Source organism: Crotalus tigris, unplaced genomic scaffold (assembly GCF_016545835.1).
Source record: "Crotalus tigris isolate CLP2741 ecotype Arizona unplaced genomic scaffold, ASM1654583v1 scf7180000023713.2527936, whole genome shotgun sequence".
NCBI lineage: Eukaryota > Metazoa > Chordata > Lepidosauria > Squamata > Viperidae > Crotalus > Crotalus tigris.
In genome coordinates, this window is record NW_024100135.1 from 1,606,857 (window position 1) to 1,624,850 (window position 17,994).

General features: G+C 39.1%; 1 protein-coding gene across 3 annotated transcripts in view; it reads right to left on the minus strand.

Moving 5' to 3' along the window:
• BUB1 (BUB1 mitotic checkpoint serine/threonine kinase) overlaps nt 1-17,303 on the minus strand; it is a 39,444-nt gene extending 22,141 nt beyond the window's left edge. Inside the window, exons 1-7 of one of the 3 annotated variants that reach the window (XM_039320896.1) lie at nt 17,011-17,303; nt 7,535-7,594; nt 7,306-7,453; nt 6,392-6,588; nt 4,747-4,790; nt 1,674-1,756; nt 587-639 (exon numbers count right to left, since the gene is read on the minus strand). In XM_039320896.1, the coding sequence (XP_039176830.1) occupies nt 587-639; nt 1,674-1,756; nt 4,747-4,790; nt 6,392-6,588; nt 7,306-7,453; nt 7,535-7,594; nt 17,011-17,060 (635 nt within the window). In that variant the 5' untranslated portion in view covers nt 17,061-17,303. Of the gene's footprint in view, nt 1-586; nt 640-1,673; nt 1,757-4,746; nt 4,791-6,391; nt 6,589-7,305; nt 7,454-7,534; nt 7,595-13,191; nt 13,225-17,010 lie in introns of those variants that run through there. The other 2 variants (XM_039320894.1, XM_039320895.1) reach the window with 2 other exon arrangements.
• Between the last annotated feature and the right edge of the window lie 691 nt (nt 17,304-17,994).

Genomic DNA, 17,994 nt, shown 5'->3' on the forward strand with positions numbered 1-17,994 from the left:
GCAAGCAATTATGCTTAAGCCCAAGCAATGTTCTATCCAATCAATAAAGTAATATAAATATTTTGAAAAATGCTTCTTGCTATTAAAAGATTCAGTAGCTAGATCGCAGGACATAAGCCATGGGAAATCAAGGCCCCAAACCCCATTCACACAATAAATTTATTGATTTGGACCAGTAATTTTCTCATGATTAAAAATGGTACAGGCAATATACTTAGTATGCTTCTTAGGGAAGATTAAAAACTTGAGCAGGTGTAAGATTTGGAGGGAGGGGTATAATTCAAAATGGGTGCAATAACGAATAAAATAACTCTTATTCAGAGGTGTCTATAAGAACCTTAATTTCTTTGGACCCCTTTTTTCAGAGTTAAAAAAGAACCTTAATTTATTTGGACCCCTTTGTTTTCCTCAGCTAAAAGTCAGTGAAAACATTGGGACTGTTCCCCTAGATTCAAACAATACATACATATGGGCAAAAGGTCCCTTCACACATACCAGATCTGGATTAGACAAATGAACTAATTGTGAAATTATGAATTCACCTATAATTATTGAATATTGTGTTCCTAAAACACTGATTACTTACATATTCTCTTGTCCCTCACAAGTGGTGGGGTATAATTCAGAACTGTTTGGATTCTAAAAAATAAGATAAAAGTTCAAAGTGAGTACTTGTCTAACAAAGACTTCAAGTTTGTTTGAAAATTAGAGGGAAAGAGAATGAAGATAATCTTTGGGTACTTTTTCTAAATCTAAGTGAATGAAGCATCTTGTAGAAAGCTATACTTGCATATCATCTCTAAGAGACATCTGATATATAGATGTTGGGGAGGTGCAGAGTTTCTAAAAAATCAAGAAAGGAAGTGCTACCAAATAGCTTGCTCTAAATGGTAAGGAAATGTGGCAGGCAGGTAGAATTTACTGAAAGATGAAATAGCAATGTATTTGCAAGGGTTTCATCACAAAAAAAACCACAACCATATTGGTCATATTCAAGCATAACACAAGGAGTCAGAGTCCCTGTGGCCGTCCTGAATTTTTAAGCCCCAGCATTCTTTAGCCTTGTCTTGCTCTCTGGTAGGGCACTTGAGATTTCAATGTGTGTTAAAATGAAGTCTAAAGGAATGTTGCTGAAGTCTTTTGACTTGCAATTCTTCTCCCTTCCTCTTAAATGACTTCAGTTTCTTTTAAAGAGCCACGGTTTTTCAGCATATTCAAACTTAGGAAAACATTGTTAATGAAGTTTTAGGCCAAGGGTGGGCAATTGCTACTTGCGTGGGGCCAAAACATAGCATCCCAACCTGCCTGCAGGCTTCAAAGAGCCATCTTGTGATGTGGTGAGGACATTGGAAAGGGCAAAGCTATAAATGTTCAGCCAATATTTTTTCTTGATGTGGACATTTTTAAACATGCAAATGGGAAGTTATATTTGGCAATGCTTTGGCAAGCTGGATCTTAACAGCATCTGATAATTCCAAACAGTAGTTATTTGAATAATGGCATATTTTAATGCCATTAAAATGTAAAAAGAAAACATCACAATCATAACTGTTTAAACATAAAACTTATCACATATTGATTTATTGCTGTACAATTAACAAAGAAAAATGCATGTATAAATTGGATTTTTTAATATCATGGTATATTTAATAACAGATTATATTTTTAGTTACCTGACTCTGGTAGGGACAGGCTGAATCGTTTCTAGAAGCTAAGTGATTAGCCATCTGAGGGTTACGTTGCTGCAAAACACCAACTACAGAAAAATATACTGTTAGATGTGTAAAGTTGGGCACCAATTATCGGAAGTAACACTGTACCAAAACACTGGAAATTTCAAAACCAGTTTTACCCTATGCAAGGCCTTCCAGATGTTCTAACTACAATTCCTATCATCTACACTTGACATGCCTGCTTGTTATTTTGGTTGAAGATGTTGGCAGTTCTTATCCAATGCATCCAGAGAGCCAGGTTAGGGCCTATTCCCCAAGGAAGATTACAGAAAGCTAAACTAGATTTTAGAGAAGAATCTATTTTTATTTATGTTCACATTTTCAAGTTAGATCAACACAAGAGAGATTTTTAAACCTTTTAAACAAGGAGAGATTGCAATCTCATTGCATCCATGTACAGGTAGTCCTCGACTTACGACAATTGAGCCCAAAATTTGTTGCTAAATGGAGACATTTGTTAAGTGAATTTTGCCCTATTTTACAACTTTTCTTGCCACAGTTGTTAATTGAATCACTGCACTTGATAAGTTAGTAAGATGGTTGTTAAGTGAATCTGGCTTCCCCATTGATTTTGCTTGTCAATGTTTGCAAAAGGTGATCACATGACCCTGGGACACAACAATGTTCATAAGCATGAACCAGTTGCCAAGCATCTTAATTTTGATCACATGATCATGGGGATGCTATACAAAGGTCATAAGTATGAAAAATGGTAATAAGTCACAAAGCCCACTGCATGATCTTGGGCCAGTCACTTTCTATCTAGAAAAGAGGCAATGGCAAACCACTTCTGTCCCCAAGTAGGCAAAACCTGATCTTATAGCATGGAATTAATAAAATAACTCCATGCTATTATGCTAACTCCATGCTCCATGCTAATAGAATAAACTATTTCAGTACAATGTTGGGAAAAAAGTCTTGGTAACTATTATTTTGCTCTGTTGTTGAGATCTATAAATGAAGAAGCCAGATAATACTTCAAGATGCTTTATTGTGAATTTCAGATATCGAGCTAAGTGAACTAAATTTCCTGCAAGGTCACCACTCTGATGCTGGGGATTAAAATTAGGTGTGAGAACTGGATAGAAACAGATATTTTGAGCTGATAGGAAAGTATATCAAACTAAGAGTATGCCAAAGAAAGGGGAACGAATGTGAGTTGGACAGAAAGAAAAAAATCAGTTTTGAGAAGTATAATGTATGAAATAATGTATAATGTATGCCAAGAAAACTGCAGAGACAGAATCTAAGAATTGGATAAAATTTAATAGGAGTCCCCAATCTATGGGTCCTGGGCTCTTGGCCAGTGGGCCCCGTGCAAGCGTGGGCGTGCATTCCCCCCCCACTCATGCTAGTGGCTGCAACCCCATTTGTGCATGTGCATGGGCGCGAACAGGGCTGCTAACGTGGGACAGGTGTCCGCGGCCCATTTGTGCATGAGCAAATGGGGCAGCTAGCTCGGATGGGTTGCGCAGCCCGTTTGCACATGTGCAAACGGGGCCGCTAGCCGTTGCAGGGGGGGGTGTACAGCTATTCGTATGCCATATGCGCAAACAGGGCCGCTAGTGCCGCGCCAGTGTGTGTGGCCCCGTGCACCAATTTTGAAGCTGCTCTCCTTTTCTCCGGTCTGCGAGCTCTGGAATAGAAGATAAATAAAGTGGACACAATATAATGTCTCTCTACATATAATTCTTGCATTATAATAATGGGTGGAATGATGCAAAAGGATACTATCCCATAGGCAAGTTTACCAGTCTAAAAAGTCTGCCTAGCCCTAAAGCCTTTCTTAAACGCTCTCCCGCTTTCCCAGGCAGCCTTCTCTGCACTGTATTGCAATACTGAAGGAAGAAAAGTTACCTTCTATGAACGCAATGCATCTTATATATTAAATCTCATCTTTAATCTCATACATTAAACTTCCACAAAATTGATTTTTTTCTTTCTGTCCAACTCCCATTTGTTCCCCTTTCTTTTGGCATACTCTTATTTAGATATACTTTCCTATCAGCTCAAAATATCTGGTCCTGGTCCAGTTTTCATACTTGGTTTTAATCCCCAGCATCAGAGTAGTGACCTTGCAAGAGGTTTAGATCACTTAGCTCAATGTCTGAAATCCATAGTAAAGCATCTTGAAGTATTATCAGGTTTCTTCATTTATAGATCTCAATAACAGGGCAAAATAATTATCAAGATTTTTTTTCCTAACATTGAAATATCTTATTCTGTTAACTTCATGCTACTGTATTAGGTCAAGTTTTGCCTTCTTGGACACAGAAACAAATCTTGTTTTGTTCTTTATGACAATCCTTCAGGTATCTGGCCAGTGCATTCCCCACCGCCACCCCCCATGGCTACCATGCTAATCCCCAATCTAATGCTCATAAATTCCTTCCACCTTTTCTCTTATCTCTTGTTTTCTATAATCCTTATTGGCCTTCAAAGCCTATCAGCAATACTGTGCACAGCCCTACCTACTTCACGCATAGGAGACGCACTTTATACATACAAATGCTGGATTCGACCAATATGCAAACATAATGCTTAAGTGTAATGTTCACTTGCCAATTAAAAAGCTAATGAACTTCTATGATTTCTGAGTGCACAATCCACATGAAAGCAGGTGCATTTGATAATATTTTTCAGATATAGAGTTTCAAAAACATAGTCAAACTGTTATAAAGCAATCAGAGTGGATTTTTGGAGAAGGAAGCAGCCATGTGTTGCTGAGGTATTTGTATATATCAAGTTTTTGATATCATTATACAAACATTTTCTTCCCTTACAAGAGATCACTCAAGGCCTCTGAATGCAATACTCCATTTTTAGAAATCTCAAAGTCCAAGGAAAGCTGGGGAGCGCACACACAAACACACACCCATTTTTAAAATATCACAATTTGGTACCACTCTTGAAGGAAGCATGGTTTCCTGAATGATGAAGAAATATCAAGATTTTTTTTTAAAAAAATCAAGTTATTATATTACATGGAATACATTTATGGAATCAGACCCACCTGGAGTTGAAATTTCATTCTGGGGCAAGCTATTCTGTAACAACCTAGAATTAATGTGAAAATGTATTAACCAATGCTAGAAATCTAAGAAAAGAAACTAATTTTTTTCTGTATTAAACAAGATTTAATTTAAGAACTAGAAGAGTGTTAAAAGACAGCTTACAAATACAGGTAACTTGACTTATGACCATTAATTGGGATTCAAATTTTGGTTATAAGTCATCATGATCATAAGTCAAAGGACCAACATGACCAGACCTGATTTTTTTTTACTGTTTTTATGATGGTCATTAAGCAAATCACAGAGCTGTTAAGCAAATCCATTCCCCCAAGTAGCATTTTTTTCCCCAGAAACCATCAAAAACTATCACACATTGTAGTTTTGTCTATGGGACACTGCAACAAGTCATAAATTCAACCAGTTGCCAAGTGCCTGTAATGCGGTCATGTGACTGCAGGGAGAGGGGAGCACAATATATTATGATGGTCAGAAGTGCTTTCCAAGGTCATCGTAAATTTGGACAGTTGTTAAACAACCAGTCATAGTTTCCAACGCTATTCACATTGAAAATGCTGGTTAATCTCCTACATGTTTTTCAATAAAGGAAATCAACATACTGAACAGAAAATGTACTCAATACACCAATCATTCTGAGATGTTGAACTATTTTAAATCTTCCCATCATAAGATGAACAGTAAAAGAACAGTATCTAAGCTCCTTCTATTTGCAATTGTGTTTTGTAGCATGCTTACTAGGTAACACAGTGGTTTGAACTCACAGCACACACCTATTTTTTATCTCCTGAGTCAAAGATACTTACTCGTTAATCATTTTCTCTCCTTTTTAGTTTAAAATTTCTATTTAACTTTCTAATTCTTGGATCCTACTGACAGGATCTGCAGCAGGCCTCTTCTGCTAGTATGAGTCGGGTGGGCTTGGGGCACACAAACCAAAGCTGTGCAAAAACCCTCCTAGCTATGACAGCCACTTGTTCTTCGAGAAGGAGTTGCAACTCCTGGACTTGCAACTACTAATCGAAGAGCGAGTGGCGGGGGGAAAAAAGAAAAAAAACCCACAAGTAAAGCACAGTGTAAGTATTGACTGTAATGGCAAGCACATGATTGAGGGACAGGGTAAAGGTTGCAAATGGGCCTTAAAGTTATTTTTTCAGCAGTGTCATAACTGAATGGTGGCTGAACAATTGGTTGATAGGCGAGGATTACCTTTACCTCTAAGCTGCTAAATGCCCTTGCCTCGCCTATTTTATCTAAAATAGTGTCATCCAGTTTGGAGTTCTCCAAATGATAATGGCTAAGAAGTCTGTATGGCTCTAGTTAACTACAATTACATGGCAATAATGTTTGCTAACATCTCTAAGATATGTTCTAAATAGATTTAGCAAAGACAGTGTTGTTGGCTGGCTATAACACACTATTTCCTTGCTGGACCACCTACATTTTGCCTTCAATTTTATGGAGCAAGAAATCATAATTCAGGAGAAAATTAAAGCAAATAATGGCAACTCAGTGTTTTTTTTAAGACAGAATATCCTTTGATTAGATCCTGCAGATAAAATGATCATTATGCTCAATTTGCTTAATAGACATAAGTTATCAAACACAGGCCATACAACAGAAACGTACTGATATTGCTGATGTAATTTCTCAATTGGCTGGGCTTCATTTTGGATACCTCTCTGAATAACAGCGCATGCCTGAGGCACATTTCCTTGTCCACCAAGTTGTTGTGCCCAAGAAATATACAGAATAGATGATTTGTTACCAACTCCTTGACTGTACATGTAATCAAAAAACTGACTTGGATTATCAATGAAGTTAGCCTAGGGGAAAAAACAAGACAACCTCATTAACACACTATTTTTAAGGCTGTTATCTCAACTATGGTAAACTCGTGTAATAAAACAGAAGAAAAAATAGTCACCAGTCTTCAAAATATCATTCTATAAATGTTATGAAGTAATTTTTCATAACTGGACTTTGGAGCCAGAATTAGTTACTTCCACAAATTCGATAGAATTTAGTTTAGTCACGACTAAATAGTTCTATGGAGTTCAGTCCATCTACTCGAAGTAGAACAGATCAAAAATTCAGTAACGTTGATTATGTTTAGCTATCACACTAAGTTAGAATTTCCTGAAATTTTCTTAATGAGGAAGAAACATGTTCCTATGCCACTCCCTGATCAATCTTGTCTGCTTTATCTTGCCTACTAAACAAACATTTGTTATAGGATGGGACTTGTCCCTAATTTAACATAGAGGTAGAAAATATCTTCATAAATGGTCAAATAAATATTCTCCTGTATCTCAGTTCACACAAGAGAATGCAGCCGAGATATATAAAAGGAATGCATGAGCTTGAGAAGCTAAAATAGAAGCTTGTGGAAATCATCAACCATGATCAAAACAAAAACTGAAAACTTAAGAAAGCTTAATTCTAGAATTGTAAAAATCTACTTCTAACATCAACAATACCACTACTTATTCATCACTATTTGGTAAAGTTTTAAGAATATTGTTTACATCCTATATACCTACAAATTTGACACAGCAGTCGATGAATCTCATGTCCTGATGATACCTCTTATCACTTAGAAATGTTTTCACAAGCCTCTCCAGTAAAGATGACAGGCAATTTTGCTTTCTTCCTTCTGCTTCTGACATTCCTTCTACCCACTGAAAATATCTAAAACCAAAATGAGTTAATTACTATCTTATAGTAATTTAAGGATCTATATTAAAGAATAAAGACAAAGAAAAGACCAACCTGTACCAGGGATCAAGTGGATCATTGCCACCGTAGTTCTGTATATGAGCTTCAAACATTCTGTGAAAAAAACGAAGTCATATCAGCTTTTGTAATAACTACAGTACAAAAGTTTAAAAATATCAGAAAAAACAACTTTCCCTAAAATCAATAAGATGTGGTTCCCGATATGCTGAACTACAGCTCCCATAATGCTTATTCATTCTGTCAGTGAGAAAGAGAAATCTGCTAACTGATGACTATAACTCACATATTTCATTTTTTTAAGATGGCATTGTTATAATATTCCTAAGGCTGTAGACATTTTATTTCTCATATATAAATTGGTGATTTAACCACCAAGCCACAGGCTCTCCTCCCTCTTTGCCAGCTGAGTCAAGGGAGTATATGCAGGAAGTTTTTGCATCCACGCAAAAAGCAAACCCAAAGCCACACCGATGATGAGGCACGACCACAAACCAGAAGCCAGACCACAGCTGCATCATTAGCCACTTTAAACCCCTCCAATTCATACATGAAGCAAACTGACACCCTCCATGAAGATGAGGCACGACCACGAACGCGAAGCCAAAAATAGCAAGGCAGCCCAAAATCTTAAACCCCCTTGCAACTCAGACTAACCTGAGCACAACCAAACAGAACACTCCCCCAGCCAATCAGAGCACAGCCAACCCCCCAGCCAATCAGAGCACAGCCAACCCCCCAGCCAATCAGAGCACAGCCAAGCCCCTAACCAATCAGAACCCACCTCCACCCAATCAGAACACAGCCAAGCTCCCACCCAATCAGTTCATATCCCCACTGGCAGTTAAAAGGAAGAAACAGCTAAGACCACACATTGCTCCTCGAAGCACGAAGCTGAAAGCACCAGCCTGAAGATGACGAATGGGACTTTGTCGAAACGTCACCAAGACACTTCCAATTTTACGCGGGAGAAAACCCGAACAACCAAAGACCTACATGGCGCTCGCTAGATTTTATGGGCTCCCAAAAATCCACAAGGAAGGCACTCCACTTCGCCCTATCGTGTCATTTATAGGTACCCCTACATCGGGATTAGCGAAGTGGCTCAGCACTCGTCTGGGCCACCTTGTGGAAGGTAGCCCCACAACAGTCAATTCTGCAGAAGAATTCCTCAACAGAATTAAGACCCTTAGGGTGTAGAGGATGATGAGAGGATGGTATCGTTCGACGTTACCTCCCTCTTCACCTCCATCCCCCAGGACTTAGCTATTTCAGCCCTGGGAGAGTGCTTGAGGAATACAGAAGGGAGCCACCACCAGGACTCCCTTCAGACAGATGACCTCCTGCGATTAGTGGAAATATGTCTCACCACCTATTTCACCTTCCAGGGTACCATCTTCGAACAAGTTAAAGGGACACCTATAGGCTCCCCCATTTCTAGCACTATAGCGGAAATAGTACTCCAACAGCTAGAACACAGCGCTATGGCCTTATACCAACCCAAATTTTGGGTTCGGTACGTGGATGACACGTTTGCGGTTGTTAAAAAACAACATGTAGCTACCTTTATGAAAGTACTAAACTCGATCTGCTCCGACATCCAGTTTACAGTGGAGGAAGAAAAACAAGGTCACCTAGCCTTCCTGGACGTGTCAATATACCGCCAGTTGGATGGGACGTTACTTACAGGGGTGTTTCGTAAACCCACCCACACGGACAGAATACTCCACTATAGGAGCAACCACCCCGTATCTCATAAAGCTAGCTGCATTAAAGCATTGTTTAAGCGCGTGGACTCCCACTGCAGCACTGAGGAGTTTAAGAAGAAAGAAAGGCAATATTTTTTCCGGATTTGTCAACGTAATGGGTATCCTTTGAGGTTTATCAGATAGTACGGTCTTACACCCCAGTCCCGGAACAACCAAAAGAGAGAGGAACCATTATTACAAAGAATGCGTGTCTCTTTGCCATATATTAATAATGTCTCGGAAGCAACAGCCAGATTGCTGGCCCCCCATGGAATAGAAGTGGCCCACAGGCCCAATCAGACATTACGGTCCAAAGTCATTCGCCCCAAGGACCCACTCCCTGCCATGGATAGATCAGCAGTAATCTATAAAATCAATTGCAAGAACTGCGATGGCAATTATGTGGGTGAAACAGCTAAGCGTTTAAGATCTCACTTGCATGAACATCAGTTAGCTATAAGAAGGGGCGAGCAGCATTCTCAATTGTGGATGCATATGGCACAACATGGCCACCAGTTTGACTTTGTGAATGTTCGCGTTATGTCTGAGGATGCCACTAAGGGAGGCCGGCTATTGAAAGAGGCGTGGTATTCCAACAAAGATGCGGTGAATCGTCACATTGACTTACATCCAGCGCAACAAGCATTGAGAAAATGGGATTTTAACATTATAAGTGGTCTGAACAATGCTTGTACGGCTGTAAATGTGACGAGACACTTGGCCTCCATCCTGAACAGATAGATGTAACTTTGGTTAACCCTCGACACTCCAGGGGCACCCCCGTTTCGCCCAATCAACACCAATACCGCTCTAATGAACATCTGAGGAGGCCACCACTGTCAAACACACGTAATCATCCACCGATGGAAGACCTCCCCCTTCCCCAATATCACCACGATAGAGCCCCACCCCCGGAACTTAACAACAACTGTGGAGAGTGTGGAAGATCCAGCATGAGGAGTCTGCAGCCTGAGGCTGTGGGTAGGGGGGAGAAGAAGAACGAAAGCACGGCTCGATTGCCTAGGCATACGGTGAAAGGGAGAGACACGGTGTTCTGCCTGGACCCTCTGCAGACAAGGAATACCCCCACCAACAATACAGCCCCCACCGGGACGAACACTTTGAAGTCCCCCCAAAGACGAGCACAGGAGAGGAGAGTGAGAACGCGGGGAATCAGAATGCAGAGATCTGGAGACCTGGTGTCCGCCTGAATACCGTTCCTATCAGCGATGGGGAAGAGCATGCGATAGGGAGGAGGGGGGATGATGAATTGAGAGATGGAGTAAGCACCCGATCACACAGCAAACAAATGGAACGGTGGAGAACTGTCGACACGAAGATTGCCAGGATGGAGGAGGAGGGCATAGACGCCCAAATATGCAACACCCGTATGAAAGTTACTTATGACAGTGGAGGAGTGAGAAGAAAGGGTGTGGAGCAGGGATTGAGAAAAGCGTGTGTGGGGGGGGAGCGTCTGTGAGCTCAGGGAAGCTTGTAACACTGATAGAGGAGAAACAGATGCCCCCAGGGTGGAAAATGAAAACAAAAAGGGGAGGAGGGTCAGTACTATGGAAGGAAATAAGGATAAAGAGGTGGTAGAGGAGATGAATGCCAGTAATGAGATAGTGGAAGGAACGATCCAGAAGAACCATAGAAGGAAGCGTAAGGAGAGTAATAAAGAAACATCTGGAACACTAATTAACCGGACGGGACCGGTGACGCGGTCCATGAGCCGATTGCAGATGCCGGCAAAACCCATTTAAGTCATCATTGTTTACTGGCTCCTTAGCCCTGGTGATGTTTGGAGTTTCCAAACGAAAGCTTGGCAGCTTTTAGTAAAGTATATTTTTATAATTATATTCTCCTGGTGTTCGTATTTTATTTGTACCATAGACATGCCCAGGAGTCGTATTTTTATACAAATTATAAAATATAATTTTATAATTATAAAATATAAAATATATTTTATACACACACACACACACACACACATATACATATACATACATACATACATACATATATATATATATATATATATATATATATATATATATATATATATATACATACACACACACATACACACAACCAGATTACATCTCGATTAAAATGTATTTAATCAAAATGTGATTTGAATGTATCACACGATAAATACAAATACATAAATATACCACCAGAATCCAAAGATGGTTTACTATCACAAAAATATAAAAATATTGACAAATGCAAGATAAAAAATAATAAAAATCACACTCGGAAAAGAAATGAAAAGCAACTCTGTAAAAATCTTGCTGAATTATGTCCTGAAAATTTGGAATTTGTTGAAGCATGAATCAGTATTTGCCATCACATTAGTGTTATTTCTTAGTGACAATCCGTCCTTAACCTGATCCTTCAAGTATTCCAAAAGTGCATGCATCACCACTGTAACTGAGTTCATCCACCATGCTGTTGATCAGCTTCTTTTTCCTTTCACCTTTTACAAATTTATAGACATCTTCAGAGAGATAGGTTTTCATATATGCATCCAAAATATGATAATTTGGCCCTGGTCATTTGTTTCTTGAGTGAGAGCTCTGGATTGCTTTGTTCTATGATCCGTTTTTTGTTGTTGTTTTGGCTAGCTATGGTGTCTTCTCCAACACAAAATTTCAGAACTGTCAATACTATTTCTATTCTGCTACTTTGAACTCCAACTTTTGCTTCCATAGACCATCATAGGAGAAACTACTGACTGTATGATTTAGCCTTTATGGCATCTGAGTATCTTTTCTAAGGTCTTCACTGCTACTCTACCAAGTGCTATCTCTTGTATATAGATGAGGCCAAAAGTATTGGTGTCCCTTACCTTTTTCCTAAGAAATCCCAATTTGCATAAAATTCAACAAATAATAAAGCAAATGAAACTAGCATGACCATAATTATTGGTACCCTACCTAAATATTTCATTGTTTTGAATCAAATATTGCAATCATAAGAGCTTTCTGTAGTTCTGCATAAGAATTCTACTCTTCTCAACTAGAAGTTTGTCCTGCTCTTGTTGTTCAAATTGCTTCAGAAATTTTAGATTTAATGGGTTCTTCTCTCAACTATGGTTTCAGCTCTTTCTACTGTAGTTCCATTGGACTGACATCTAAACTCACAGCAGGCCACTTGAGAACAAAATAATGCTTTTTGCTTTTAATCATTCTTGGGTTCCCTTAGATATTTTGACTCATTATTATGCTAGAGCTGGGGTCTCCAACTCCCGGTCCTTGGACCAGTACCGGGCCGCGGCATGCCAGCAACCAGTCTGCACAAACAAGCAAAGCAGGCAGCACACAAAACCATGCACACTCCGGTCCATGGAAAAACCTCTCTCCACAGAACCGGTCCCTGGTGCCCAAAAGGTTGGTGACCTCTGTGCTAGAGGGCCTAGGACTTGCAACCAGACAGAGCTTCTCTCATAATGTCTTCGCCCGCAGATATTCAATGCACCCAGTGCAGGAGGAGCAAAGAACTCCCATAACTTTATGAAATGTCCTACATGGGGTGGTGTTCTTTTCTTTAAAAGCATAATTTTTCTTCTGTGAACACAGAGCTATGGTTTACCCAAAAACTCTAATTTAATTTCACCTTCCTTCTCCCTGACTGAATTTAAATCCTTAACCTAGCCACTTTATGGACCTGATGAAGTGAAATACAACTCACAAAAGCTTATATTTTTAAACAAAATTGGATAATTGGATGTGGGAAGTCAGCCCCTCAGAGAAGGAAATATTAAAAGGGCAGAAAAAATATATTTCCTCAGGATCTTGAAGAGGCAGGAAAGCATGCCCAGTTTTCTTAATAGCCCCAAGTCTGCCTCCCCCAAGCAGAAACCAGCTCTACAGAAATGCAGATGCAGACCATTCAGGAAAGTTGGAGCTAGAAGATTAAGACAAAGACCTAAAATCTACATACCTCCACTCAAACTCTAAGAATCATTAGCCCAGCCCCAGGAAAGCAGAATATGACCTTTGGGACATAATAGGATTAAACCACAGATACCAAGGCCCAGAAAAGCACACTCAGACTCCGTTCAAAGTTCATGCCACAGGAACGGGAAACAACTCAAAACAAAAGGCTTCAGAGGGTATTAAAAACCCACTCCCTACATGTGTTCCCTCTCTTTTCTGCCAGAGCCATCTTTCTGTCTGGCTCTCCTCTCCAATAAACTACAACCTTCTTCCCAAAGCAGTTGCCATGTTTATTCCCAGCTTGGATGAACCAGGATGAAGACTTTTCTTCCAACATGGAAAAGATGCAACAACAGCAGTCCCCAACCTTTCTGGCTCTGTGGACAGGCAAAGGCAGTGGTGGGGAGAGGGGATGGTTTCACACACACAATCTAATCCCATACATGCACAAATAAAGCTTTGCATGCTCGCCCGCTGCTTACGCAGCTCAGTTCCCAATGGACCCTGGACCGGTAGCAGTCCGCAGACCAGGATGTTGGGGACCCTTGTGCTATAAGACTCCTGATTATCTCTGCCTGTTGCTTTCTTTAGCATACCAAATTGAGGTTGGAACCTCCTTCAGAATTCAGAGATTATTTGGAAGTCTTTTCTGATTTTTTTCTATGTCAGTTTTCATCCCTGATGTCTTTTCAGATGCTGCTGTAATACTGCTTGTGTCTTCTAAAAGCTCTAGTTCTTTGTTAAATTCCTTTCTAGATCTTTGTCTTCATTGGCTTTGCCTTCTTTTTTCTTGGTGATTTCCATCTTTTGTTCTGACATCCATTTTACTTTCTTGTTTTTTTCACACTTTAGCAGCCTCTTTCCATTCTTTACTTTCAATCCACAGTTCCTCTGATGACCTATCAATGAGGTTTAGGACTTCAAAGCAATTCCTTATGTTCTCCTTGAAAATGATGGAGATTTTATATATATGTATGTGTGTGCATGTGTATTCTTTATATTTTATTGATTTGATTGTAATTACTTAATTGCTGTGAGCCTCTCAGAGTTATTCAGTCAGGCAACATGCAAGTTTAATATATTATAATGATTGGCTGCACAATCAACCAGAGGTTTAGACTGAATTTGGCATTCTTGTCCACCTATCAAGTCTCTCCCAAGGACCTGGGATATGTTGTTAAAGCTATTATCACAGGATGTAAGCTGTTCTAAATAAAGCTATTTTTTCAATTGACTAATGATGATTTTGCCAATGTCAAATTTCACATTTATTACTCTTCTCAATATCATACTATGGTGTGAGAAGTAAGTCTTCATCCTGGTTCATCCAAGCCGGGAATAAATAGGCAACATGGAGACTGCTTTGGGAAGGTTACAGTTTATTGAAGAAGCAGAAAGATGGTCCTTGCAGGAAGGAGCAGAAGAGAGGAAAAAGAGAGAGAGAGCACATGGGCAGTAGGTTTTTTATACCCTCTCTAGCCTTGTTTGGAATAGTTTCCTGTTCCTGTGGCATGAACCTTGAGGCTGTTTCTGAGTGTTTGTCTAGGCCTTGATATCTGTGGTTAAATTCTATGATCATATCCTACTTCCCAGGTGATGGGGCTAATGACTCCTAGAGTTTGGGTGGGGTATGCAGATCTTCTCTTTGTCTTCTTGATTGCTCTGGCTCCAACTTTCTGATGGTTTTACATCGGCATTTGTATGGGGCTAAAGTCTTGCTTGGGGCAGAGAGATAGATTTGGGGCCAGGTTTGGTTTTAAAAAAAGTCCTTTTGAAGAAAAATGTATTTTTCTGCCTTTTTAATATTTCCTTCTCTGGGCTAACTTCCCTCAATGGAAACTGGTTGGCTTTACTGTTTACTCTACAGTAAAACAAATCTTTAATTATGTTGTCCAGGACAAAAATAAGACAAAATTAAAACTTCGATATAGCAAGACCAATGTGAAGTGAATACACCACTTAATTACTAAAAGTGAACAATATAAAGATATAGAAAATACAAAATTATAAAGCAACTATAAACAGCTAAAAACAAAGAAGAACATAAAATCCTGAGCCATAAAATAACTGAATGAATGACTGAATTTTATTTAGAATGAATTTTATTTAGAAGAGTGAGTAACTAATAAATACTAAGAGCTATTTGAAAATAAGACACCAGGATTTGAGGGGGTTAGGTTTTTGCATCTCTGTATATATATTTATACGTACAGTATTAACTTTCTTTGTGTTTGTATGTGTGTGCTTTTCTTTATGGTTTAGTTATTTCTATTTTTCTTTTTTTATGTGTATATTTATTGATTATACCTGCTTGTTTTCTTTTTCCTTTTATGATGAATTAAAAAGTAATAAAATACATGTAAAAGTTCTGCTGATAGAAAGGACATGTTTTAGGATGAATGGTTGCATATGTGAAAATTTAAGTGTAGTTTCCATAAAGCACTTTTAAAGCCCTCTCTATAACCTACTACTTTCATAAGATTTATTTCCAATTTAAGTAAACTTAGGGTTGTCTCCATCACCAAGCCTTTTCACAGAATAATTAAACCTAATTATTTTCATCCTTCTAAAAAAAACAGAGGAAACTAAAGTGGTAGTAAGCTAATCTGCAGTGAATGGCTCTTCTAAAACAAATTTCCTGTAGAGTGGGGGTGTTGCATTTATTATCAATGTCAGAATGTACCAGCCCAAATCTAAGTTTTTCTATACTGTACAATATGCTGCACAGCGCACAGCTGACTTGAAGTACATATAAGATTGCAGCCCCTTAAATTTGTTTTAGATCATAACTGCTGTATTAAAGAAACCCTGCATAGCAGGCTGTTAAATACAAAAGTCAGAAAAAGAAAAGACACAATCCTGGTCAATGATAATAATGCCATAGTTACGTAAATAACAGACACCCAGCTTCAATTACGATTTCCTAAAAGATTTCTGACTACAAAACAGTACACTTCCTTTGAAAGTAATGAAGACCAAAGCAAAAAAGAAAGAAACAACCTCAAATGAGGGAGTTGAAAAAAGAAGTTGATCAATCAACTTCCACTAGTGACTAGTGAAATCTATTTCCACATCAGAATCCCCCCATGTAGAATCAAATGGCAACTTTATAGTCAAGGTTGCTATTGAAATGAAATTACATATTATTTCTTAAAATAACCTTTTGGCTCAATAGGACAATATTAACATGTTAACAAGCAAACAATTATTATATGCCATAATGTTCTATGTGTGTGTGCACTGCAGGAAAAGAAACTACAGATAACAGTAAGAAAAAAAGGCAAAGCCCAGGTAAACAAAACCCAAACTATTACAGGCTTCCTTCCCCCCCCCCCCAAAAAAACAAACTAACTCGTTATCTCACAACTAAGAAGAAGAGCAAAGCAATACTATCCCCAGGGATGACCAAAAACTTGGTACCTCAGCTAAAAATGTGTTCAGGGTTGCGCTCCCACCACTGCTCATCTTACCGAAACGAAAGAACGGAGATATTTAAAAAGTTTATGTCATGTTTATATAGCTGCATATATATATTGTATCCTGAAATTGCGGTATATCCCCTGTGCTTCAGTACTTCCTTTCACTTGCATGCTGCATGTAAAGACAGCACGTATGAACCTGCAGAGGGCAATTCCCATGAGAAAGATAACTCCCTCGCCGCCATCACAATTATAACCTGCCTCGAGTCTGCGTAAAATACTAGGGAGGCAAAATGTTGCTAGCCTGGCTGACCGTCGCAGGAGTATGAAAACGAGTATGGAAGAGATTCATTCGGCCAAAAACCCGTGGGAGGCGAGATCGCTTCGCCCTTCCAGTTACTCACTGCGCGCGAATTGAGAGGTCCATGGTGGCCTCCGAGCAGACGGCATCCATTGTAACTGGCAGGAAGCATTCAGAAAAATTCAAATCGTCCCACGCAGACGCACAGGCGCTCTAGTCTTATTATGATTGGCCTTTGTCCCAGGAAGAGCAGCCAATCAGGAGGACAGCTTGAGCCTTTGGTTTATTAAAAGCTCCGAATACCTTCGTAAGGCAGCAGGAAAAAAAGGTGCTTGCGGCGCTCGATTTTCACTTCCAGTTGTAAAGCGAACACTGCCATATACGTGGCAGGAAAGCAAAAGGGAACCAGTCTTTCTAATGCCCGGTCCCGTAGAACTGTATTCAGGCTTTGGTTCGCCCGCTCAACTGAGAATCGGAAATATAACTAATGTTTAACTGAATGCTTAACGAAATATGGAAGTAAACTGTTAAAAAAAGGAACTGTACCACTCTACAATCGATGTCTGATCTTTGCAAATGTTTACACTGCATCTGTACGCACGTTTGTGTAGATGTAAGATGGCTTTGTTTAGTCTTGCGCTTTTTCTAGTTCTTTCCTTAGTTCCTATGTTAATGTATTTGTATGTGGATGTAGAAAGTCATCGTCCTTGTCATTACTTATAGATTTGCACTAAATGAACTCCAGCTATTAAGCTATGCCACGGAATATTTCTTTGTTGCTAAGGTCCCCTGATATTTTTTACTATTGCTTTGTTATTGTTATCTTAAATAAATTTGAATTTATTGAACTATTGCAGAAGAAGGAAACAAATAGTAATTTTTTATACACACACACAAGAGACAGATAAAATGCCGTGCCTGTTTCTTAACAAATTTAAAAAACTTCACCCTCTGGGTGAATTAGCCTGTTTAAAATTAGAAGCAGCAAAAAATCAATCCTTTGTATTAAATATAAGATGCTTGCTGACATTTTGCAATGCACTTTTCCCCCCATTCATGTTCAATCTTTGAAGAGGGCCTGGCTAAG